The 25140-nt window shown below is 36.0% G+C and overlaps 2 protein-coding genes across 2 annotated transcripts; both read left to right on the top strand.

Annotated features, from left to right (window-relative positions):
* Window positions 1-230: 230 nt before the first annotated feature.
* On the top strand, window positions 231-24601 carry LOC120197553 (probable sodium/metabolite cotransporter BASS2, chloroplastic). The gene is made up of 10 exons (XM_039199049.1): window positions 231-693; window positions 1355-1495; window positions 1615-1770; window positions 1871-1992; window positions 2086-2247; window positions 2332-2392; window positions 2486-2674; window positions 15684-15693; window positions 24513-24516; window positions 24591-24601. Exons 1-7 carry the CDS (start codon window positions 289-291, stop codon window positions 2663-2665), a joined length of 1227 nt encoding a protein of 408 aa, XP_039054980.1. The 5' UTR covers window positions 231-288; the 3' UTR covers window positions 2666-2674; window positions 15684-15693; window positions 24513-24516; window positions 24591-24601.
* On the top strand, window positions 4309-5206 carry LOC120197319. The gene is made up of 2 exons (XM_039198893.1): window positions 4309-4443; window positions 4543-5206. Exons 1-2 carry the CDS (start codon window positions 4309-4311, stop codon window positions 5128-5130), a joined length of 723 nt encoding a protein of 240 aa, XP_039054824.1. The 3' UTR covers window positions 5131-5206.
* Window positions 24602-25140: the final 539 nt, after the last annotated feature.

The raw sequence follows: 25140 nt of genomic DNA, 5'->3' as shown, positions 1-25140 counted from the left end.
AACCTTGAGTGGCCAAAAAGATTATTGTTGTATAGTTTAGTGATCATTTGTATACTTTACCCTTGTTTAATGAAAATCAAAACAGCCGAAGTTAACTTGGGACGACAGTGCGACACGTTGACTGGCCTAGATCCTCCACTTAGATTTTTTATGTCTTAACGTGGCACTTTATATGGTCCTAATTCGTCCATGGCTTCCCTTCTCTCCCACTGTGTGTTTCTACACGATATACTTCCATAGTTCCAAGCTTCCATCACCAGTCGAAGCTAAACAAACCCAGATTCCACAATGCCTCTCACTTTTACTCTCACCCCCTTCCTTTCACCCCCCAAAACCCTTCTCAAACTCACCTTCAAACCCCACCCATCAAAAGCCAGAGTTTCTTCTTCTCCAACAAGACACATTTACCATCATCTCCCTATTGTCAACTCTGTCAGTTATAACTCCGAACACCTACCGGTCACTCCAGAAAAACCCAGATGGGAGAACATGCTAGCCACTGCTGCAAGCTTGTACCCTTTGTATGTCACGGTTGGTGGCATTGTGGCTTGCTTTAAACCATCTGCTTTCTCTTGGTTTGTGCAGAGAGCACCTTCTTCCTACAGCTTCTCTCTCGGGATGATTATGTTGGCTATGGGTCTCACTTTGGAACTCAAGGACTTGCTCAATTTGTTCATCCAAAGACCCCTTCATGTGAGTGATTTTCATTTATGACAATGGTGCTTAATTTACCTGTAATTGTAAGTTGAGTTCTTTAGTGAAAATTTAGAAAAGGGTTATTCTTCAATTTTCAATCCGAGTTGTTTTTCTTGAATTTTATTAGAACTAAGATGAATCGTGGCTGAATTTGTAGTATGTATGCCTCTTTAAGTGCTATTAATTGGAACTGTAAACAGAGTTTACTGGGGGCATTGATGGATTGGCTGATGCTGCGTATGCCATAGACACGACTCAACCTGCCGGTCGTGTCGTGAGAGTATAAACCGAAATTGTCCTCAGATATGCAACATATTGTTTATACGTATGTAATGTTATTGTGTTCATCTTATGTTAAGGAATAGATGCTTTAGGATTTAGCTTAAGAGCTCAGATTGATCTTATATATTGGGGGATTGTTGGATTGGCTGATGCTGCATATGTAATATACCTGACTCAGCCGTGAGAGTATAAACCAGAATTGTCCTCGAATATGCAGCGTACTGTTTATACCTCTGTAATTTTATTGTGTCATCTTATGTGAAGGGGTAGATGCTTTAGGATTTAGCTTAAGAGCTCAGATTGATCTTATATGTCACATAATTTTTGCCTATGAACCTCAGTTTTTCCTTTTCTTTTTGCCCTTTACTTTCATCAGATTTTATTTGGATTCGTTGCTCAGTACTCGATTATGCCAACTTTTGCGATGGTTATTAGCAAAACTTTGGGGCTTTCACCATCTCTTTCTGTTGGTTTGATTTTACTAGGTTGTTGCCCTAGTGGTGCCGCATCCAATGTGGTAAGAGTTTCTTTCATGGAAACTTTTTGTTTCGAGGATGTTTTTGTCTTCTTGGTATATACATTTGCTTTTTCTCTGCAAAGATACCATCATTTTTGTTTTCTGAAAAGCGCTAACAGGTGACCTTAATTGCTCGAGGAGACGTTCCGCTATCGACTGTATTAACGGTTTGCACTACTTTTGGAGCAGTAATTCTCACTCCTCTTTTGACTAAGATTTTGGCAGGGACTTATGTTACTGTAGATGCTATTGGACTTTCCATCAGCACCCTGCAGGTCTAGCCAACACTATGCTTCACTCATACAATCATCGACGCCTTTTCCGTATTTTTATCTTTGCTTTCGATATTCATGCATCTTATAATTTCTTGTCCAGGTGGTTGTCACTCCAGTTTTGCTAGGTTCTTATATACAAAGCTCATTTCCTTCAGTGGTGAAAATTATCACACCATTTGCTCCTTTATTCGCTGTTTTATCCTCATCACTACTCGCTTGCAGGTGATTCTGTCGTTTAAATTTATCTGCTGCATACTCACCAGTTTTACCTTTTGTTTATTCATTTAACTTTTGGTTTCCGGGATTACATGCCAGCGTTTTCTCGGAAAATGTTGTCCGTTTTAAGTCCTCGATAGTTGATGCATCATTGGCTTCCGATGGCTCTCTAGTCACTCTCCTCCAGTCAATATCATCTGGAGAGCTTGGTACTGTAATACTTTCTGTGCTTTTGCTACACTTCGCTGGTTTCTTTGTAGGGTAAGAGTTGCTCCTCGTTTTCATTATATTCGAATGTGAACTTTTCAATGAAACTAAGAAACGGCTCAACTTCCCCATTTGCAGGTACATATTTGGAGCTATTTGTAGATTCAGAGAACCAGTGCGGCGAGCGATTTCAATCGAGGTAATGTGAACTTTTTTTTATTTTTATTTTGGCATCGCTACAGCTGTGATTATGCATGATGACATGCAAGTTGGTGAATCTCTCTACACTCAGGTTGGCATGAAAAACTCTTCATTGGGAGTGGTATTGGCAACATCTCATTTCACTTCTCCGATGGTAGCGTTTACGCCGGCGATGTCGGCCGTGATAATGAACATAATGGGAAGCAGCTTGGGCTTCTTTTGGAGACATATGGGTGGTTCAAAACAGGAACTTGATGATAATCAAGAGTGAGGTTGAATTCTCTGCCTCTCTCTTTTTTGGTAAGATGAACCGTTTCTTTTCTAAAAGCTCTCAGTTGGGGGATGTTTGTATCAATAATATATTAATAAAACGAATAGAAAAAGTGTCCCCACTTCGATGCAGGAACTAAACGATCCATTCTCTACAAGATGATTGTTATCCTTTAAGGTTATTGTCCACAGAAATATTTGAACATTCATAATGAAACAATTGAGACTTTTTAATTAGGGGTGAGCAAGACTTATCCCAAAATCGATTTTTATTTTTAATTTGGAGTTATTCGAGTCAACTTAAATTATCGATTTGGTTTTCGAGTTTGAGTCGAGTTGAAATTTAAAAATTTTGAGTTACTCAAAAAATAAAAATTTGACTGATTATTTTGATAATTTTGTGATTTAGTCTTTAATTTCCTTATTCTTTCAATTTCCTGTTCATTTTAAGTTCCATTTTTATTAAATATGAACCATATACTCCTAAATAGAACATCAATATGCTTTTAATTCCTCTTTTTGAAAGCATTTTTTTTAAAAAATTTTTAATTTATTTTTTCAATTTTTTATGATTTTCTTACAATTTAACCTTTATTTTAATTCTATTTTGTTTTATCAAATTTGAATCACATGTTTCTATACTAGTATACAATACTTATGTAACTTTAATTCTTATTTTTTACTAAAAATTTACTCTCTTTTTATTTAGTCCATTAATTTTACATTTTATTTAATATGGTCTTTTGATTATAATTGTTTACAAATTCTTTGTTCCCATCAATCTCTTGACTCTTTTATACTTTCATCAATATTTTACCATCAAAATATATTCTTTATAATATAATATTGTAAATATAATTTATAATTTTATATTGTGTTTGATATATTAAATAGTTTTATAATGGGAAAAGAATATGAATAAGTATATATACATATATGGTTAGAGAAAATAGAAATCAATACTTACCATAATACTATAAATAATTATAGTAAAATTTGTATACAAACTCGAATAACTCGATTCGAAAAAATTTTAAGTTAAGTTTGAGTTACAAAATATAACTCAATTTGAATAACTCAAAATTTTTTTAGTTGATTGAATTGCTTACCCCTATTTCTAATAGATATAGTTTGTGATTATCTTAGATAAAAAAAAAAAACACTTTTGATATCATCCTCAAATCGCTCAAATTTTGAACTAAATAATCCAAAGACGCCCAAAAACGCTCAAATGATGATGTGATTAAAACATTTAATTATTTTTTAGAAAGTTTAAGGGTTTGATTTAAAAAAAACATAGAGTATTTATTTAATATATAATAAAAAATAAAAATATTTTTTTTGAATTTAAAATATTAAAAATGAAAACATCAAACAATTAAAAGTTCTAGAAAAATATCAAAGCTATAAAAATTTAAAACTCAAATTTTATTATTATTATTATTTATGAATAATTTCATCGGAAAAGCTATGAAAAAAGTAATGGCCAATATGATCTTAGGCCCTACCATCATTAATAGACTATCAAGTAAACGACCAATAGCATTTACGTCTCACCTCAGACCATAAACACCCCTAATAAATCATATCTGCTATCCACAAGGACCGGAGTAAAGTGAAGCAAATTTTAGTTGTTTTCCTGCCATGGATCACACTGATCAGTCTGAGAGTAGGAGAGGGGAAGAGATGGAAATTCATCATTTCAGCCATCACCATCCTTTGGTGTTCATCAAAGACCAGAGTTTCGCAAGTGAAGCAGCTTCCTGCTTCCTGCTTCGGGTGTGGTCGATCGCTACAGGGTTCCAGCTATGGCTGCACTGAATGTAAGTATTTTCTTCACAAGGGATGTGCAGAGTTAGAGTTAGCCCCTGAAATTGATCATCCCTTCCACTCCCAACACCCTTCGACTCTTTTGCCAGGATTTCCTTAGGGGGGGGGGGTCGTAGTTGTGATTTTTGTTATAGTGGCTCTGCAGGATTTGTTTATCATTGTGCTTCTTGTGGATTCGATCTGCACGTAAACTGTGCTCTGCTTCAATCATCCATTGCTGCAAATGTTCCCTCTTATTTGCACCAGCATCCATTGTTCTTTATTGAAAACCATAACAAGGAAATCAAACGCGATTGCTCGGGATGTACGAAACCGTTATCTGGTCCAATTTACCACTGTGGGGATTATTCTTATCCTAAATTATTTGACCTTCATAAGGAGTGTGCTGAACTACCCCTTGAGATTAAACACTCCTACGACCCTAAGCATCCTCTTACTCTCTTGCCGATATCACCGACTCATCATCACGATTGTAGTTGCTATCTATGCAAAATCCAGTGGGAAGGGTTTGTTTATTCTTGCTCTATTTGCAAGTTGGAGCTTACTCTTGATGATGTTATTACACCAACAAAGATCACAACTGCAAGTCAAACACCCATGGAAGCTTCTGTCGAGACAAATGTCATTTATTTGTGATTTTTGTGGCATCGCTGGAGATCACAACCCGTATCTCTATCTCTATGGTGTGTTTAATTCACGGAATATAAGATTGAATAAGGTTACTGAAAATATTATATTTTGTGTTTTGTTGGTTTAGCATGAATGTAAGATTACCGTGTTTGGTTAAAGGAATAAAATATTATTGGAATGTATATTTGATCAAATCGTTCTTATTATATATTTGTTTTTTAACAATTAGAAAATATTTATATATTTTATCTAAAAAAAATTAAATTTATATAATTTATATAATTTTTTTACAAAATTGAAAATATAAAAATGTTTAATGAAAGTGTAAAATTTATTTTAATCCATGAACTTCATAAAAAAATTTAATTATAGATTTTTTTTTAAGTTTAAGGATAAATTTATAATTTAACTTTCATAGAATTTTTATTATTCAATAACAGAATAATGATATTTTTTAAAAAAAAAAAATTTAAGGGCATTTTAGTCCAAAACGCCGGTAATCTAACAATACCTAAGAAAATGAAGGTAATGACATTCACGGTAATATACCCAAAAAAATCCACTATTGGTAATGTAGGATTACAGGGAATGACATTCCCGACCAACCAAACGGGGGAATGTGGATTCCATTCCCATGGAAATCTCACATTCACCCAACCAAACACCCCCCGTTTGGTTAGTCCGGGAATCTCATCCCTGGTAATGTAAGATTACCAATAGTGAATTTTTTGGGGTATATTACCAGGAATGTCATTACCTCTATTTCCTTAGATATTGTTGGATTACCAGCGTTTTGGACTAAAATGCCCTTAATTTTTTTTTCTTTCAAAAATATTTTTCTTCTGTCATTGAATAATAAAAATTTTACGAATGTTAAATTACAAATTTATCCTTAAACTATTTTAGATTTACAAAAAAACTATAATTAAAATTTTATATGAAGTTTAGGGGTTAAAATACAATTTTACCCTTTCATTAAATCTTTTTACATTTTCAATTTTGTAAAAAAAAATTATATAAATTTTATGAATTTAAATTTTTTAAAGAAAATATATAAATATTTTCCAATTTGTTAAAAAAAATATATAATAAGAACAATTTGATCAAATATACATTCTAATAATATTTTATTTCTCTAACCAAACACGGTAATCTTACATTCCTGCTAAACCAACCAAACACAAAATACAACATTCTCAATAATCCTATTCCCTGATAATCTTACATTCCTACTGATAATCTTACTTTCCCACTGATAATCTTACATTCCGTAAACCAAACGCACCCTAAGGGGGTGTTTGGTTCAAGGATTGTGGGATTCCCATGGGCATGTTTGGTTGGCCGGGAATCTCATTCCCGGTAATGTTTTATTACCAATAGTAGATTTTTTGGGATATATTACCGGGAATGTCATTACCTCCCTTCCCTTAGGTATTGTAACATTACCGGCGTTTTGGACTAAAATGCCCTTAAAATTTTATTTTATTTTTCAAAAATATCCTTCTTATGTCATTAAATAATAAAAATTCTACGAAGGTTAAATTACAAATTTATCCTTAAATTATTTTAGATTTACAAAAAAATTCTATAATTAAAATTTTATATGAAGTTCAGGGGTCAATTTTTTTTTATCCTTTCATTAAACCTTTTTTATATTTTTAATTTTGTAAAAAAATTATATAAATATTATGAATTTAATTTTTTAAAGAAAATATATAAATATTTTACAATTTGTAATATTATACAAATATATAATAAGAACAATTTGGTCAAATATACATTCCAATAATCTTTTATTCCTTTAACCAAATACGGTAATCTTACATTTCTGCTAAACCAACCAAACACAAAATGCAACATTACCAGTAATCCTATTATCTGGTAATCTTACATTCCGTGAACCAAACGCATCCTAAGTGTAATCTTGTTGTCCACAGGATGTGCATTTCAATGCCTCGCAGTATCATGTTAACAAGACATCATCACATCATTTCTCTTTCATATTCTCTTCCACAAAATGAAGTCGGAGACTGGATTTGCAGAATTTTTTATGAAGATGTCGATACAAGGTATGGTAGTTACTATTGTTCTGCAGCTGATTGCAATTATATTGCTCATGTACATTGTGCAACCAATAAAAAAATTTGGGATGGAACAATTGTCTTGGAAGACAATGATGAAAGCTGCAACGAAACACAGCATGCATCCATGAATTTGATTACTTAAGTTATTGAACAAACGAGTATCGAAGAGCAGATGGTAGCGACTGAGATCAAACATGAGTATCATGATCACAATTTAAGACTCACTTTTAGTGGGGAGATCAAAGATGATAGCCAATGTGATGGGTGTATGAGGCCTATCTCAATTCCTTTTTATAGTTGTGATCAATGCATGTTTTCTCTCCATAAAGCTTGCGCTGAATTGCCTAGAGAAAAACGACACCCATTTCACAAGCATGTGCTAACGCTCACAAACACAGCCTTTTTCCCTGAGGATGGCTATTCCATATGCTACGGTTGTTTCAATTTTTACCATGGATTTAGCTACCGATGCTACAATGAAGATTGCAAATTTTACAGTAGCTGGGACATTAGATGTATTTCACTATCAGGCACTTTGGAGCATCCATGTCATGAACATTCACTCTTTCTAGCCCACAACTTTCCAACCAAGTGCAGTGGTTGTCTTTCAGAAATACCCCGAGATTGCATTGCATATAGATGCATGAAGCGTTGTGATTTTACAGTAGCTGGGACATTAGATGTATTTCACTATCAGGCACTTTGGAGCATCCATGTCATGAACATTCACTCTTTCTAGCCCACAACTTTCCAACCTAGTGCAGTGGTTGTCTTTCAGAAATACCCCGAGATTGCATTGCATATAGATGCATGAAGCGTTGTGATTTTACTTTAGATATACGATGTGTGGCACTACGGCTCACAACTTGGTACAAGTATGACAGGGATCCTCTTACTCTGACTTATTCTGATGATTCTAGTCCTTCTCAACATTACTGTGATCTGTGTGAGAATGAACGCAACCCCGATGACTGGTTTTACTCCTGTGCTGATTGTGATAATTCTCTTCATTCCATATGTGCTCTCGGGGAACCCGAATTTTTTAAGATTGGAAGCAAAGTCAAATATGCTAATCATTCACATCCATTGAGTGCTGTGAAAAACATTTGGAATTGCCCTCCATGTAAGGTATGCCTAAATCTTTGCAATGGGCTGGCTCTGGAATGTAAAGAATCGGAATGCAACTTTACCGTCCACTATTATTGCTGTCCTTGGCTGTGATAACTCTCTTCATTCCATATGCGCTGTCGAGGACCCTCAATTTATGAAGCTTGGGAGCAAATTTGAATCTGATCGTCATCCACATCCATTAACTGTCGTGAAAATCATTTGGAATTGCCGCCATGCAAGGTATGCAGTAATCTTTGCAATGGAGTGGCCCTGTAATGTAAAGAATCTGAATGCAGCTTTACCATCCACTATGTGTGCCATTGGCAATACTCATATTCCACTCAAGTCTATCGAACACAGATGCTGCACTTCAAAGGTATCTACTCTGCATTGTGTTATTCTTGCTTAAGCAATTCCAAGTTTGTTTAGATCAGACGTTATCTATAACCACACATCATCTGTGTGTGTTTTCCTTTGTTTGTTATTGCGTCAACTCCATCTACTTTGGAGCAGCCTTGTTTGACAAACACAGATCAACCCTTGAATATATCTACGATAAAGTAATTTAAATAATTAAATTTGAGTAATTCGATATTAACGTAATTTCTTATAATTCAGTGATCTTACAAATAATCTGATGACAATTCAATTGCTTAATGAATTACGAAAAGTCAACGACCAAAAACACCCCTAATTAACCCTTGCATTGCTACAACTGTGATTGTGCATGACATGCAACTCGGCGAGTTTTCACACAGAGGTTGGCATGCAAAACTCTTCATTGGTAGTGGTATCGACGGTGATATCGGCACTGATTATGAACATAATGGGAAGTAGCCCAGGCTTCTTTTGAAGACATATGGATAGATCAAACTGAGAACTTGACGATGTTCAAGCATGTGGTTGAATTGTTTCTTTTGTAAAAAGTGTCCCATTAAAGGATGTTTTTATTAAAAAATTGTAATTTTATTATATATATATATATATATAATCATTAAAGTGAACGATGTGACTATTTTTACAATAAAGGCAAGCCCACAGAACATGCAATATCAAATGTTGAAACGTGTTTTATTAATCAAGTTGAGTTTTAAGTGACGATTATTAAAAACCGAATTAAAGTTTCAAGGAGCTGTTTTAGCTCTGCTGGTAGAGTGCGTGGCATCTAATCAGGTGGTTGTGTGTTTTGATTCCTACACCTGCGTGTTTGTTTTCATTTTGGCTCCGCCATATGCTTAGGGAGTATAGCTCCGGAAACACCACTATGGCACTATCTGCTCACATTCGGATCCAATTCCAATCCCAGATCAACAAACGGCCTGTAAAAGCTCAACCTTTTCATCTTTAATCAGTGACTTCTTGGAGAATTTGTTCCAGCTTGTTAGAAGCGTAAAATTGTCCATCTAGCTCAGTTGGTAGAGCGCAAGGCTCTTAATCTTGTGGTCGTGGGATCGAGTCCCACTGAGGGCAATTCATAACGGAGGTCTTACACGGAAGCTGCCCTCAACCTGGCGTTGAGGGCAGCCTACTATCCTACCTCCCCCCTACCTCATTACATATGAGAATAGGGTCAGCTAATTTTTGTTGGAAGCGTAGATGGGCTCACGATAATTTATAACACTCAAATTTTTTATTTATACGAAACAAAATACGTTACAACGACACTCTTAATATTACAATACTAGCTTCTGCTAGTTCACAAAACACTTATAGCTTTGCTAAGCTTTCTTTTTAATTTTTCTTCCTCTCACTCGTTACTCACTTTTCCTCACTTATCTACATGCTTGCTTTGCTCACATATATACATGTAATAAATCGACTTTGAAAATGTTAGAAGCTTCTCAATTTCTCCATTGTTTGCCGCCTTAAATGATGAACATATTTGCTTGTCTTCATTTGCTTTCATTTCAATTAAAGAAAAAATCTTTGTCGACATGCTAGTGCATTGCCACGCTATTTCCTTTATTCTTAAGCATTAGCATGCTTCCAAAGGTTGTTGACATTTTATATTTTTTATGGGACCACCTAAGCTTTCTACACTCTTCTTTTGAGTTTGACTTCAACACTCCCCTCGAACTCGACTTTCCATTCCAAGCTTTTCTTTGAGTCGGTTGAATATATTTACTCTCAATGATTTTGTGAAAATATCTGCTAGTTGATCTTCAGTTATGCAATAAATTAACTCCACATTTTTGTTCTTCACCTGCTCTCGCATAAAGTGATACTTTGTATCAATATGCTTGCTTCGGCTATGGGAGACTGGATTTTTGGCAAGAGAAATTGTAGATTTGTTGTCGACATAGATTGTAGTTGATTCTTCTTGTGCCAAATTTAGCTCGTGCAAAATATTCCTTAACCACATTGCTTGACAAGTGCAAGCTGCTGCGGCTATGTATTCTGCTTCACATGTTGAAAGAGCTACCGTTTGTTGCTTCTTTGATGACCATGAAAATGTTGCAGAACCGAATTTTCTGAATAACCAACCAGCTTCGAATTTTCTGAATGCATGTAGAATAAGCCATGACCTGTTGTACCTTTGACATATATGAGGATTCTTTTTGCTGCAATCTAATGATCTTGTTTTGGATTCTCCATGAATCTGCTTACCAATCCCACATCGTATGTTATGTCTGGTCGTGTGATAGTCAGATACCTTAGACTTCCAACGATGTTTTTAAACAACGTCGGATTCACTTGCTCTCTTGTTGAATTCACACTTAATTTGACTCCTGGTTCTGCTGGAGTGGCTACCGGCTTGCAATCTTCCATTCTGAATTTTCTTAAAATTTCTTTTGCATACTTCTTTTGTGATATAAATATTCCTTCTTGCATTTGCTTTACTTCAACTCCAAGGAAGTATGACATTTCTCCAATATTTGTCATTTCAAATTCTTTAGTCATAGCTTTCTTAAAATCATTGAACATACCTAGATTATTTCATGTGAAAATCATGTTGTCCACATATAAGCACAAGATCATGATATCACCGTCTTCATTTTTCTCGGGGCTTGCTTTAGACCATATAGTGCTTTCTTCAATCGGTAAACTGTCTTCATGTCCCTTTTTAATGTATCCAGGTGGTTGCTCAATATAAACTTCTTCTTCTAAGTAGCCATTTAGAAATGCTGACTTCACATCCATCTGGTAAATTTTTCATCCTTTTTGTGCTGCAACTGCTGTGAGAAGTCTGATGGTCTCGATCCTTGCTACTGGAGCAAATACTTCATCATAGTCTATTCCTTGTCTTTGCTTATAGCCTTTGACAACTAGCCTTGCTTTGTGCTTCTCGAACTTTCCTTCTTTATTGGTCTTTGTCTTGTAAACCCATTTTACTCCAATTGGGTTATGGCCTTCTGGTTGTCTTGTTAGCTCCCATGTATCATTTCTTTCTATTGATACAATTTCTTCATCCATTGCATTCCTCCATTTGTCATATTCAACCGCTTCTTCGTATGTTATTGGATCACTGTTCACAAGTAAGCAGAAAAGTGAAACATTATTTAGTTCATAATCATTGTACCTTTCTGGCATTCTTCTCTCTCTTGTGGATCTTCGAACTTCTGTGGGAGGTGCTTTAGAATCTTCTATTATATTGCTGGCATCGCTGCTGCTGCTCGACGACGATGGTATATTTTGTTGAGGACCTTGATCATAAACTTGTTCATAATCTTTATCTTCATTAAAAAATAGTCCTTCAACTTTCTTTTTCTCTTTGCTCCACCTCCAATAGTCTGCTTCATCGAACTCGACATTTCTTGAAATTATTACCTTCTTGGTAAGAGGATTATACAATCTGTAAGCTTTGCTTCTTTCATCATAGCCAATGAAAATACATTTTTCTCCTCTGTCATCAAGCTTCTTTATGGTCTGTTCAGGAACAAGGGCATATAAGATACATCCAAAAATCTTGAGGTGTCCAACTCCTGGTTTCTGTCCACTCCATGCTTCGTTTGGCGTCATATACTTCACATTTTTTGTTGGACATCTGTTCTATAGGTAAACTGCACATCGAACTGCTTCAGCCCATAAATTTCTCGGTAGTTGCTTGCCTTTTATCATGCTTCTTGCCATTTCCAGAATTATGCGGTTCTTTCTTTCTGCAACTCCATTTTGTTGTGGCGTGTATCTAGCTGTTAGCTGATGGATGATGCCATGCTCTTTGCAGAATTCTTCAAATAACTTTGATGTATATTCGCCTCCTCTATCTGATCTGAGTATCTTCAAATATTAACCGCTTTGTTTTTCCACCATTGCTTTAAATTCTTTCAATTTTTCCAGCGCTTCTGATTTTTCTTTCAAGATATAAATCCAACATTTTCTACTAAAATCATCAATGAAAGTTAGGTAGTACCTGTTACCGCCAAGCGATGATATGTCAAAAGGACCGACTATATTTGTGTGTACTATCTCTAGCGGTCTTCGGGCACGCCAGGATCTACCAACTTCAAAGAATTGTCTATGTTTCTTTCCTTTGATGCAAGCCTCACATAATTGATTTGGAGGGTTGATCTCTAGTAGTCCTTTCACCATGCTTGTTTTTTATAACAACTTCAAACCAGAAAATCCAAGATGTCCATATCTTAGATGCCATAGACATGAATCATCTTTGATCGCAGTCTTCATGCACTTGACTTCTCTCGACTCGATATCAATTGTAAAGAAACGATTTCGAGTCATATCGACTTGGGCTATCAATTCTCCTTCTTTGTTTTTGATGGCAAGCGAGCGGTTCTTCATCTGCACTTCATATCCTTTTTCCAGGAGTTGACCAAGACTGATGATATTGCTTTTCAAAGCAGGTATTTAATAAACATCTGAAATATATTTCTTTTCTCCATTTCTCTGAGTAATCATGACTTTGCCTTGTTCTTTTATTTCTGCGTACGATTCATCTCCGAACGTTACTCACATATGGACTGTTTCATCTAATTTCACAAACAATTCCCTTTGACCACACATATGGTTATTGGCACAATTATCAAGATACCAAATATTTTTCTTGAATTCTTCATTTCCTTTGTAAGTGAGGAATACATGAGATTTTTCAATTTTTTCTTCTTGAGCTGCTGCTACGTTATTTCTTTCTTCTTGTTTAGGAGCAGATCTATAGTCATAACTATAATGACCATACTTATTGCAATTATAACATTGTACCTGAAATTTATTTCCTTGTTGATATCTGTAACACCCCTAACTCATATTCGACCCAAATACAAGTCCGAGATGTCACATTGACTTTTCAAACTTTTATTCTTAAAGAAAAAACCTCGGGAATTTAAAACTTTCATTAAAACACAATACTTTAATTTACATAAAAGAGACCACTTAATACAAAATCAACCAGAGCATTCGTAATTAACCACTTATTATATACCAACACTATATACACAACAAAATATCTACTTTGTCAATTACTTCTGATCTGATTTCTTAGTAATGTTGATGTCCATGCCACTTCTATTATGAATCTTCTTATTTCTTGGTACCTACGTGTAAATCACTTACACGCTAAGTCATAGACTTAGTGAGGAAATAAATGAATATGCAACAATATCTTCATGAATATGCATTCTTACCATTTCCTTCATGACATTTCAATATGCATGTATCTATTACACAATAACATATATAATCATATCATGCATGTACGAAACTTACCTTCTTGTACCACTTTCACTTTACTTTGTATTTCAATTGCCCATATATATTATTGAGAATAGAGGTATGTGAGTACATGGAGGTTGTGTACTAATGCTGTCACCACAGCTCGTATCAATTCCCTCATGGGGCACCGAACCTTAGTTCAGTATTCGTCCCGAAGGACTGTCATATATGTCCCGTAGGACCACTACATCCCGAAGGACTACGTCCCGAAGGACTATTATACCCTCGACTCTTGGCATGCCAATTACACCTATAGTTCTCATATCGTATACCATGGGCATTATTCTTATATTTCATATGTTCATGTTCTCATATCACATATCATATCACATGTGTATTTGAATCTATTCATATAGATACATCATTTATCCAATCACATGAACATATATATGCCTTATGCATGTATTATAATAATTATCATGTATGTATGTTCACAACTATTGTACTATGAAAATCAATATAGGGATTAGATTTATCACAAGTCTTATTCCATTATATTATACATATAGTATGCACTCACCTTAGCTTTGCTTTGATTCGATTCTAATCCTTTGATCGTTCTGGAATAAGCTTACTTTTAGTATCTACATAATCACACATGGATCTATATCAGTATTATAGCTTATATACTCTAATGGTTCACTCTTTAGATTAAGATAAATGCCAATTTCCTCTTTTAATGAAGGTATGCATCGATCCACTACTTGTGCATCGGTGCATAAAAAGCATTCGATGTTTTATTATTAATGGGATGCATCGATGCATGCCTTATGCATCGATGCACTAATTGCATTCGATGTTTATTTAAAAGAGTGCATCGATGCACTACCTATGCATCGATACATGATAACTCCGTAAAAATACTATTTTTAAGGCCTTTTCAACTTAAGTTATTGTTTTTTTAAGGGTACATATAGGTCATTTTAGATGTATGTAGCTGCATATAATTGCATTTTTTGTGGTTGTGTCATTTTATTTGATTAAGGTGCTATATGAGGAGGAAGTTGTGGTTTTTAGTGATGTGCAGGAAACAACAAGCAAAATAGGCGAGCTGGGAAGTAATGTCGCGGCATCACACGTTGCTGAAGCAGATTGAAATGCCTCGGCATTTCTGGCACAGAAAACGATAAAAATATACAGTTGTACGTGGACAGCTGGCTCTGCACGTGAAATGATGGCTGTAATAGCCTGTTAGGGGACCACTGACACCTGGATGATAAGGTTCATACACAACATGTGATTCTAGGGGTATGAGGGGTATTTTGCACCCAACAATATCCCAACAACCTCGTCATTACCCCTAGATATTTGTATTATATATTACACCTCACAAGAGAGAGAGTGTGTGGAAGAAAGGAGACGCATATTGTAGCAAAAATATCATATTTTTATTTTCCCTTTTCCTTTCTTCTTCCTTCGGTTTTCCTCCATTGATAAAGCTTCAAGGAGTGGCGAGCTAGGCGCCGAGAGGAGCTAGCGAGCTAAGGCGGTTCGTGGTGGCCGAGGAGACCTCCGGTGGCGCGCGTCGAAGGCTCTTTCTCAATTCCCTTTGCTGTTATTTTATTTATTTTATTTGTGGGTTGTTGGAACGAATATTTTGTGGATTTTTCTATGGATATTTCGAACCCTACCATGAACTAACTTATTTGGTGGTGGTTGATTTAATGGTTGTTTAAACTTTATTTTTAATGGTATATTTAAGTTTACTTTGGTTCTTTATTTGCTTTGCTTATGAATGCTTCACCATCTAGGCTTGTAAGAGGCATGGAAATGTCTATTTCTTAGATGAAGGCTAGGTGTTCGGAAGAATCCTAAGCTAAAAATACTTGTAAGTATTCGGAAGAAACGCAAGACAAGATCCTCATAAGCAATGGGTTATAGTATTTTCAAGGGGTTTTGAACCAGCCTAGGAATATTATAACCTAATCCCTTAGATCTCGGAAGAGACTAGGATAGGATTTCAACGACTAAAAAGGGTGTCTTTATCAATAGGGTAGGCTGTCCAACATCGTTGAGTGAGAGCAGATGCCTTGGCATCCTATCCTGTTAGGTTCCTGTGAGAATATTTTAGGAAAGCCCTGTCGAGTAAGTAAAGACCAGATAGCTTAAATCTGCCTGAGAGATAAGTTTAGCATTCTTAGATCAATCCCTACCATTTATTCCATTGAAAGCTTGTCACGTGAGGATTATCTTCTTTTTATTTTATTTATCTTTTATTTACTGTTTTTACCATTTTTCATTGCCTTGACATTTCACCATTTCCAACATTGAATATCTGTTCTTGCCACTGCATTTCCATTTGCTACACCATCACACCATCAATCCACATTTACCAGCATACACATATGCATTGCCATGACATTTGTATATATCAAGACTAACTATACTTAGATAGAATAATGCATAAACTTTACTCAATATCCTTCCAATCCCTGTGGAGACGATACTCACTTATCACTTTATTACTTGAGCGATTGTGTATACTTGCACATTATTTGCGTATAATTTTATAGTACTCACAATACGCAAACAAGTTTTTGACGCCGTTACCGGGGATTGGCGATATTGAGTTTAGTTGTTGCACCATTTTTTTTATTTTCTTTGTACATAGTTACTTGTTTTTGTGTTTACCTTTTTCAGGTGTTACGTTGTCGCATGACACGTAAAAGACCCAAAGAACCATTATTTCATATAGAACCTGAGGCTCATGTTGTTCAAAATCAAGTGAAAGATTCTGATGTTCAAAATGCCACGACAATTCCAAATGCTAGGAATGCTGCTTGACCACAGACTATTAGAGATTACTTAGCTCCTACCTTGGATGACCTACAACCTGCTATTATAGCTTCCAAGATTCAGATAACCCAATTCGAGCTCAAACCGGTTATGTTCGACATGTTGGACTTGATTGGAAAGTTTGGTGGTGCTCCTCATGAGGATGCAAGGCAACATGTTCGAGAATTTTTGGAGGTATGTGACTCTTTTCGACAAGAAGGTGTGCATGAAGATGTGCTGAAATTGAAGTTATTTCCATATTCTTTGAAAGATGATGCCAGGGCATGGCTCAATGGATTACCTTGCGGCTCGATAAGGTCTTGGGTTGAATTGTGCAAAAAAATTTAGCTACGACATAATCCACCGGATATGAACAACCATCTTAGGAATGCCATAGCATCTTTTCACCAAGCTGATGACGAGTCAATGCATGAGTGTTGGGACCGCTACAAAGAATTGCTTCGTAAATGTACCAACCATGGATTCCACGATTGGACTCAAGTCGTGATGTTCTACAATGGAGCCAATGCACCCACGAGGATGATGCTAGATGCCTGGACAAATGGCAATTTGCTTGACAAATCACCTGAAGAGGCTTTTAGTATTCTTGATTGAATTGCTAACCACGATTACCAATTTCCCTCTTCAAGGTTTGAAACTAGAAGAAAGGCATCTGGGACATTCAAGTTGGAAGCTGAAGATTTAGTGTTGGCCCAACTCTCTACCATCACTAATATGTTGAAGAATTTGCAAAATTCTAAGGAGGTGAAAGAAGTGAAGGTTGATAGCTTGGCATGTCTGTTATGCCAAGGCAATCACCATGAATGTGAATGCCCGAACAATCAAAAGTTCATCGACTACGTGGGAAGCTTCAATGGATGGAGTCAACATCCCAATTTCTCATGGGAAAATCAAGGAGCTCGTAATGTCAGTCATCTCGCTCAGCAGCAATATATAGATGAGCCCCCAACCTTTCAAACGAATATGCCATGGCATCAGTAAATGGTAGGACAGTTAGATGAAATGTTTTGATGATACCTGATGAAGATGAACTTTTTAGGTAAGAAATTGAATGTAAATGACTATTGAGAATGATAGAAGTGACTCTAAGGCTTGATGCTTTGTGAATTATTATTACACGATTTGTATGTTTTCTATACTTAAAGAACTTAGGAAGTTTTTATGAAAGAACTCTGGTTAGCCTTGGCATTAAAATATGGTATTATGCTTAAATGATAAATCACTGTTTAAGAACTCCCTTATCTCTGAATTTTTTTTAATCGTGAATAAATGCTTCGGCATAGCTGTAGAGGGATACTGCTCTTTGCTATGGCATTGCCTGGAACTCTCTTTAATAAATGGCAGCCACACACATACGAGTGAATGAAAGTAGTCACGGGATGACTTTGCCTGACTACCTTGGGGGTGGAAGGTATGCTCCCTTTCACCTAGAGTGTGGGATGGTAGGTGTGATGAGCTGACTCCCTTCGTAGCAGCGTAAAAAAGTAAAAAAATGAAAAGAAAAAAAAAGAAAAAAATGTGTACTAAATGAAAAAGGAGTATAAATGTGCTTAATGAATGAGTAAATGTTGTGGCGAAAGTAGGGAACTCAATTAGAAATTGCCTAAATTCGTTAAGCATAGATTAGATACAATCACGCACACACACAACCATAAAGAATCTTGACCTAGGGAAAAGTACTTGAATTCTTGATATATCTAGCATGTTGAAGCCAATTATTATGAGGGTTGAAATTCAATTATTATCTTGTTGTCCTACTGTTGAAATTGCCATGACGTTTTGATTGTGTTAATTGTTATCCATTGCTTGAGGACAAGCAATAACTTAAGTTTGGGGGTGTGATAACTATGTAAAAATACTATTTTAAGGCCTTTTCAACTTAAGTTATTGTTTGTTTAAGGGTATATATAGGTCATTTTAGATGTATGTAGCTGCATATAATTGCATTTTTGGTGGTTGTGTCATTTTAGTTTATTAAGGTGCTATATGAGGAGGAAGGTGTGGTTTTTAGTGATGTGCAGGAAACAACAAGCAAAATAGGCGAGCTGGGAAGTAATGCCGCGGCATCACACGTTGCTGAAGCAGATTGAAATGCCTCGGCATTTCTGGCACAAAAAACGACAAAAATATACAGCTGTACATAGACAGCTGGTTCTGCACGTGAAATGATGGTTGTAATAGCATGCTAGGGGACCACTGACACTTGGAGGATAAGGTTCATGCACAACATGTGATTCTAGGGGTATGAGGGGTATTTTGCACCCAACAATATCCCAACAACCTCATCATTACCCATAGATATTTTTATTATATATTACACCTCACAAGAGAGAGTGTGTGTGGAAGAAAGGAGATGCATATTGTAGCAGAAAAATCAAATTTTTATTTTCCCTTTTCCTTTCTTCTTCCTTGGGTTTTCCTCCATTGATAAAGCTTCAAGGAGTGGCGAGCTAGGCGCCGAGAGGAGCTAGCGAGCTAAGGCGGTTCGTGGTGGCCGAGGAGACCTCTGGTGGCGCGCGTCGAAGGCTCTTTCTCACTTCCCTTTGCTGTTATTTTATTTATTTTATTTGTGGGTTGTTGGAACGAATATTTTGTGGATTTTTCTATGGATATTTCAAACCCCACCACGAACTAACTTATTTGGTGGTGGTTGATTTAATGGTTGTTTAAACTTTATTTTTAATGGTATATTTAAGTTTACTTTGGTTCTTTATTTGCTTTGCTTATGAATGCTTCACAATCTAGGCTTGTAAGAGGCATGGAAATGTCCATTTCTTAGATGAAGGCTAGGTGTTCGGAAGAATCCTAAGCTAAAAATACTTGTAAGTATTCGGAAGAAACGCAAGACAAGATCCTCATAAGTAATAGGTTATAGTATTTTCAAGGGGTTTTGAACAGGCCTAGGAATATTATAACCTAATCCCTTAGATCTCGGAAGAGACTAGGATAGAATTTCAACAACTAAAGGGTGTCTTTATCAATAGGGTAGGCTGTCCAACATCGTTGAGTGAGAGCAGATGCCTTGGCATCCTATTCTGTTAGGTTCCTGTGAGAACATTTTAGGAAAGCCCTGTCGAGTAAGTAAAGACTAGATAGCTTAAATCTTCCTGAGAGATAAGTTTAGCATTCTTAGATCAATCCCTACCATTCATTCCATTGAAAGCTTGTCACGTGAGGATTATCTTCTTTTTATTGTATTTATCTTTTATTTACTGTTTTTACCATTTTTCATTGCCTTGACATTTCACCATTTCCAACATTGAATATCTGTTCTTGCCACTGCATTTCCATTTGCTACACCATCAAACCATCAATCCACATTCACAAGCATACACATATCCATTGCCATGACATTTGTATATATCAAGACTAACTATACTTAGATATAATAGTGCATAAACTTTACTCAATATCCTTCCAATCCCTGTGGAGACGATACTCACTCATCATTTTATTACTTGAGCGATTGTGTATACTTGCACATTATTTACGTATAATTTTATAGTACTCACAATACGCAAACAATACACCTTCAAACAATTTCTGGGTTTTAACCTTGATGTATCGATGCACTCTGCCCAGAATCCTCTTTTTGAACCCCGAAAATTCATTCATTTTAGATTAAATCCTTCATGTTTAATCCCCTTTTTCATTCTTAACTCTAGTACACATCCTTAAACCAATTTATACTCATTTATTTCATCTTAAACCTCCAAATCCTATCCTTCATATGTAATTCAAGAATTACATCAATAATTCAATATGTTTAAATTCCACTTTTAACACTTCGTATATCTTAAGTAGATTGATGACAAGTCAAATTTAACTTTCAATTCTAGTTATGAACTCTATTCCAAGATTTCATTTAAGAACTTCAAATCTTAAATCTCTCCTAACTCCATCATCCTTTGATGTTTAGATAACTTAAGCTTTCCTTAAGCTTATTTATCATCTAATAATCAAAAACTAATCTTAAATTAATAAGAAATTCAATAATCAGAAATCTTACCTTTGCTTAGGTTCACACGCACAAGGAAGAAAGAAGAAGAAGAGAACTCTGGAAGCCTTGGGTGTTTTCTCCCCTTCCACCCACGTGTATCCTTATATCTATACTTATCCTTTCTTTAATTATTTTTTTCCTTGCAATTACTCTATTGTCCTTCCATTCCTTATTCCTTTCAATTCCATCCTACACAATAATTTACATGTAAATCTTTATACTATTCATTCATTTTATTTTAACCACCAAATTCTGAGACTTTACAATTTAGTCACTAACCCGGTATTGAGGATGTTACAACTCTTCCCCTTAAGAAAATTCATCCTTGAATTTTCATTATGCAAAGAGATAGGGGTACTTAATCCTCATATCCTCTTCATGTTCCCATGTTGTTTCCTCTACCTTGTGATTCCTCCATATGACCTTAACCAATGGAAAAGTCTTGTTCCTTAGTTGCTTGACTTCGTGAGCTAATATTTGAACAGGTTCTTCCTCATAAGTTAAATCTGGTCAAACTTTAATTTCTTCAGTAGTCACAATGTGGGATGGATCAGATCGATATTTCCTAAGCATTGAGACATTAAAGACATTGTGTATCTTTTCCATTTCAGGTGGAAAAAATTAGCTGATATGCTATTGGTCCTACTCTCTTAGTAATCTCATAAGGTCCAATGAATCGAGGACTCAACTTTCCTTTCCGTCTAAACCTCAATACTTTCTTCCATGGAGACACTTTCAAGAACACTTTATCTTCGACTTGAAATTCAATCTCTTTCCTTTTTAAATTAGCATATGATTTCTGTCTATCAGCTGCAGCTTTCAGATTATTCTGAATTACTTGAACTTTTTCTTCCGTATTCTGAATCAACTCAGGACCAATAACTTCTCGATCCTTAAGTTCATACCAGTTCAAGGGCGTACGACATCTTCTTCCGTATAGAGCTTCATAGGGAGCCATTTTGATGCTTGACTGATAACTATTGTTGTAAGCAAATTCAACAAGTGGTAAATACCTTTCCCATGATCCTTTGAATTCAATGACACAAGCTCTTAGCATATCCTCCAGAATTTGAATAGTTCGCTAGGATTGACCATCGATTTGAGGATGAAACGTTGTACTGAAGTTCAACCGAGTTCCCAATGCTCCATGTAATGACTTCCAAAACCGTGATGTGAATCTAGGATCTCGATTAGAAACTATGGAAATAGGTACACCATGCAAACGTATAATCTCTCTAATATCCAGCTCAGCATACTTATCCATGGAGAAATCAGTTCGTACCAGAATAAAATGGGCTGACTTAGTCAATCTATCTACGATAACCCAGATTGAATCCTTTTTGTTCGGAGTTAAAGGCAACCCCGTCACAAAATCCATCGTTATGTTTTCCCATTTCCATTGAGGAATTGAAATTGGTTGTAACAATCTTGACGGAACCTGATGCTCAGCTTTGACTTGTTGACAAGTCAAACACTTTGATACAAATTTCGTAATGTCTTTCTTCATTCCCGGCCACCAATATCGACTCTTGAGATCCATATACATTTTGTTCCCTCCCGGATGCATTGTCAATGGACTACAATGAGCTACCGTTAACAAATCATTCTTTAATTCATCATTATCCGAAATTACCAATCTTTCTCGATAATACAAGTTCTCATCAGACTTAATCTCATAATCCATACCCTCTCCATTCTTTATCTGTTGTATCTTATTTAAACACTTTCCATCTTTAGCTTGCAATTCTTTAATTCGATCTAGCCATACTGGCTTGACAGTCAGTTCTGCACATATTGCACCATCTTCTTTTAACAATAATCTTGCATCAAGAGCTCGCAAAGCTGCAAACGTCTTTCTACTCAAGGCATCAGCTACCACATTTGCCTTTCCGGGATGGAAATCAATAACAACATCATAATCCTTGAGAAATTCCACCCATATTCTTTGTCTTAAATTCAACTCTTTCTGAGTCATCAAGTATTTTAAGCTCTTGTGATCAGTATACAAGTAGCACTTTTCACCATACAAGTAGTGACGCCAGATCTTTAAAGCAAACACTACTGCCGCCATCTCTAGGTCGTGTGTTGGATAATTCTTCTCGTGCGGTTTTAGTTGTCTCGAAGCATATGCCACGACCTTGCCTTCTTGCATTAATACGCATCCCAAACCACTATGAGACGCATCACTATACACTATAAAGTTCTTGCCAGACTCAGGTTGAACTAACACTAGAGCTTCTATAAGAATCTTCTTTAACTTTTCAAAACTCTCTTGACATTCTTGAGTCCAAACAAATTTTACTTCCTTTTTCAACAGTTTAGTTAGGGGTAATGCTATGATCGAAAAGTTTTTAACGAACCTTCGATAATAACCAGCTAACCCCAGAAAACTTCTAACTTCTAATACATTCTTTGGAACTTCCTACTCCATAATAGCTTTAATCTTTTGGGGATCCACTCGAACTCCTTCTGCAGAAATTACATGTCCAATGAATGTCACTTCATTCAACCAAAATTCACTTTTAGAAAATTTAGCATAAAGTTTCTTGTCTCGTAAAATCTGTAAAATAATTTGTAAGTGTGAACTATTCTCTTCTTCTGACTTTGAATATATTTAAATATCATCAATAAACACCACAACAAACTGATCCAAATAAGGTTGGAATATCCTGTTCATTAGATCCACAAAAGCAGCTGGTGCATTCGTAACTCCAAACGACATCACGATAAACTCATAGTGACCATATCTTATTCTAAACGCCATTTTTAAAATGTATTTCTCTTGAATCTTTAATTGATGATAACCCGAACGTAGATCAACTTTTAAGAACACTGAAGCTTCCTTTAATTGATCAAATAAATCGTCAATTCGGGGAAGTGGATACTTGTTCTTGATGGTCACTTTATTGATCTGTCTATAATCGATACAAAGACGCATTGATCCATCTTTCTTTTTAACAAATAGAACTGGAGCTGCTCAAGGTGATACACTTGGTCTAATAAACCATTTATCTAGTAACTCCTGTAATTGAATCTTTAATTCTTGCAACTCTTTTGGAGCCATCCTGTATGGTGCCATTTCAATGGGCGTTGTTCCTGGTATTATCTCAATCTGGAATTCTACCTCTCTGTCCGGAGGTAAACCTGGTAACTCTGCAGGAAATACATCGGGAAATTCTCTGACTATAAGAATTCCTTCAATCCCTTTCTCCTTGGTTCTAACATCCAGCACATTAGCAATGAACCCTTGACATCCCTGTAGCAATAACTTCTTTACAGTCAGCACTGAGATCACATTTGCTAATAGATTCCATCTTTCACTAAATACAATAACCTCTACCCCTTTTGAACTTCTTAACGTCATTTTTTTCAATCTACAATCGACATTAGCGTAATAACGATTAACCAATCCATTCCCAATATCACTTCGAATTCGTCAAAAGGTAATTCCATCAGATTAGTAGGAAATTTAATTCCCTGAATCCGTATAGGACACCCTCGACTCACCATATTTACTCGAGCATTGTGCCCTAATGGATTCGTCACTATTACTTCATTGCTAGTAATTTCCAAAGAAATGTTTAATTTTCTCACTAACGTACTAGTAATGTATTAATATGTAGACCCCAGATCAATCAATACAATAACACCTTTGTCAAACAATAGAAAGGTACCTGTTATAATATCTGGGTCATCACAATCCTCATTGGTCTTGAGGTTATACACTCGAGCAGTAGAGTGTATCTCCTGTTGAGCAGAGGATTCCGATTGGCTTCTTCCTCTGCCTCTACCTCTTTCTCTCTGGCCTGCAGAAATAGATCTCTATGGCTGTGTAGATTCACTGGTTAACAGTGGACAATCCCGAACAAAATGCCTAGCGTCCCCACATCTAAAGCAGACTCCAGAAATCATCCGACATATCTCTGAATGATTCTTTTCATAATGTGGGCATTGTCTGGCTTGACTCTGATTAGATCTCCCAGCTCCAGATCCCACTGACTGAGTTTGTCTACCTCTCATCTAATTTGATCCTCTAGCGGAGGATGCCACTGACTCTGATCTAACTTGGGGTCAAAAACCAGCATCTCTGCCCCTTTTTGATTGTGCGGAACTCAAAGAAGTACCCGTTCTTTTGACTGTCTGAGCTCTCGAATTTTCAAACCTATCATTCTGAGCTCTTTCCAGAGCCTTGGCACGGTTGACTACCTCTTGAAACAAGGATAAATTCAAGATAATTAACATTTCCTTCAACCGAGGACGTAACCCCTCTACAAACCACTCACAAGTATCCTTCTCCGTAGGAACTAGCTCGGTAGCAAAGCGGCTCAACTTATTGAATTCACACTCGTACTCATATACTGT

Source organism: Hibiscus syriacus, unplaced genomic scaffold (genome assembly GCF_006381635.1).
Source record: "Hibiscus syriacus cultivar Baekdansim isolate YM2019G1 unplaced genomic scaffold, ASM638163v2 tig00117048_pilon, whole genome shotgun sequence".
In the NCBI taxonomy this organism is placed as follows: domain Eukaryota; kingdom Viridiplantae; phylum Streptophyta; class Magnoliopsida; order Malvales; family Malvaceae; genus Hibiscus; species Hibiscus syriacus.
The sequence above is the reverse complement of the archived record's forward strand: the minus strand, read 5'-3'. Positions and strand labels throughout refer to the sequence as shown.

Bases quoted from the DNA above. Each gene is read 5' to 3' on its own strand.
- LOC120197553 (XM_039199049.1), top strand. From the start codon at position 289: ATGCCTCTCACTTTTACTCTCACCCCCTTCCTTTCACCCCCCAAAACC. The intron at 694-1,354 runs GTGAGTGATTTT...TACTTTCATCAG, and splicing joins TCATCCAAAGACCCCTTCAT to ATTTTATTTGGATTCGTTGC. The intron at 2,248-2,331 runs GTAAGAGTTGCT...CCCCATTTGCAG, and splicing joins TTCGCTGGTTTCTTTGTAGG to GTACATATTTGGAGCTATTT.
- LOC120197319 (XM_039198893.1), top strand. From the start codon at position 4,309: ATGGATCACACTGATCAGTCTGAGAGTAGGAGAGGGGAAGAGATGGAA. The intron at 4,444-4,542 runs GTGTGGTCGATC...CCCTGAAATTGA, and splicing joins CTTCCTGCTTCCTGCTTCGG to TCATCCCTTCCACTCCCAAC.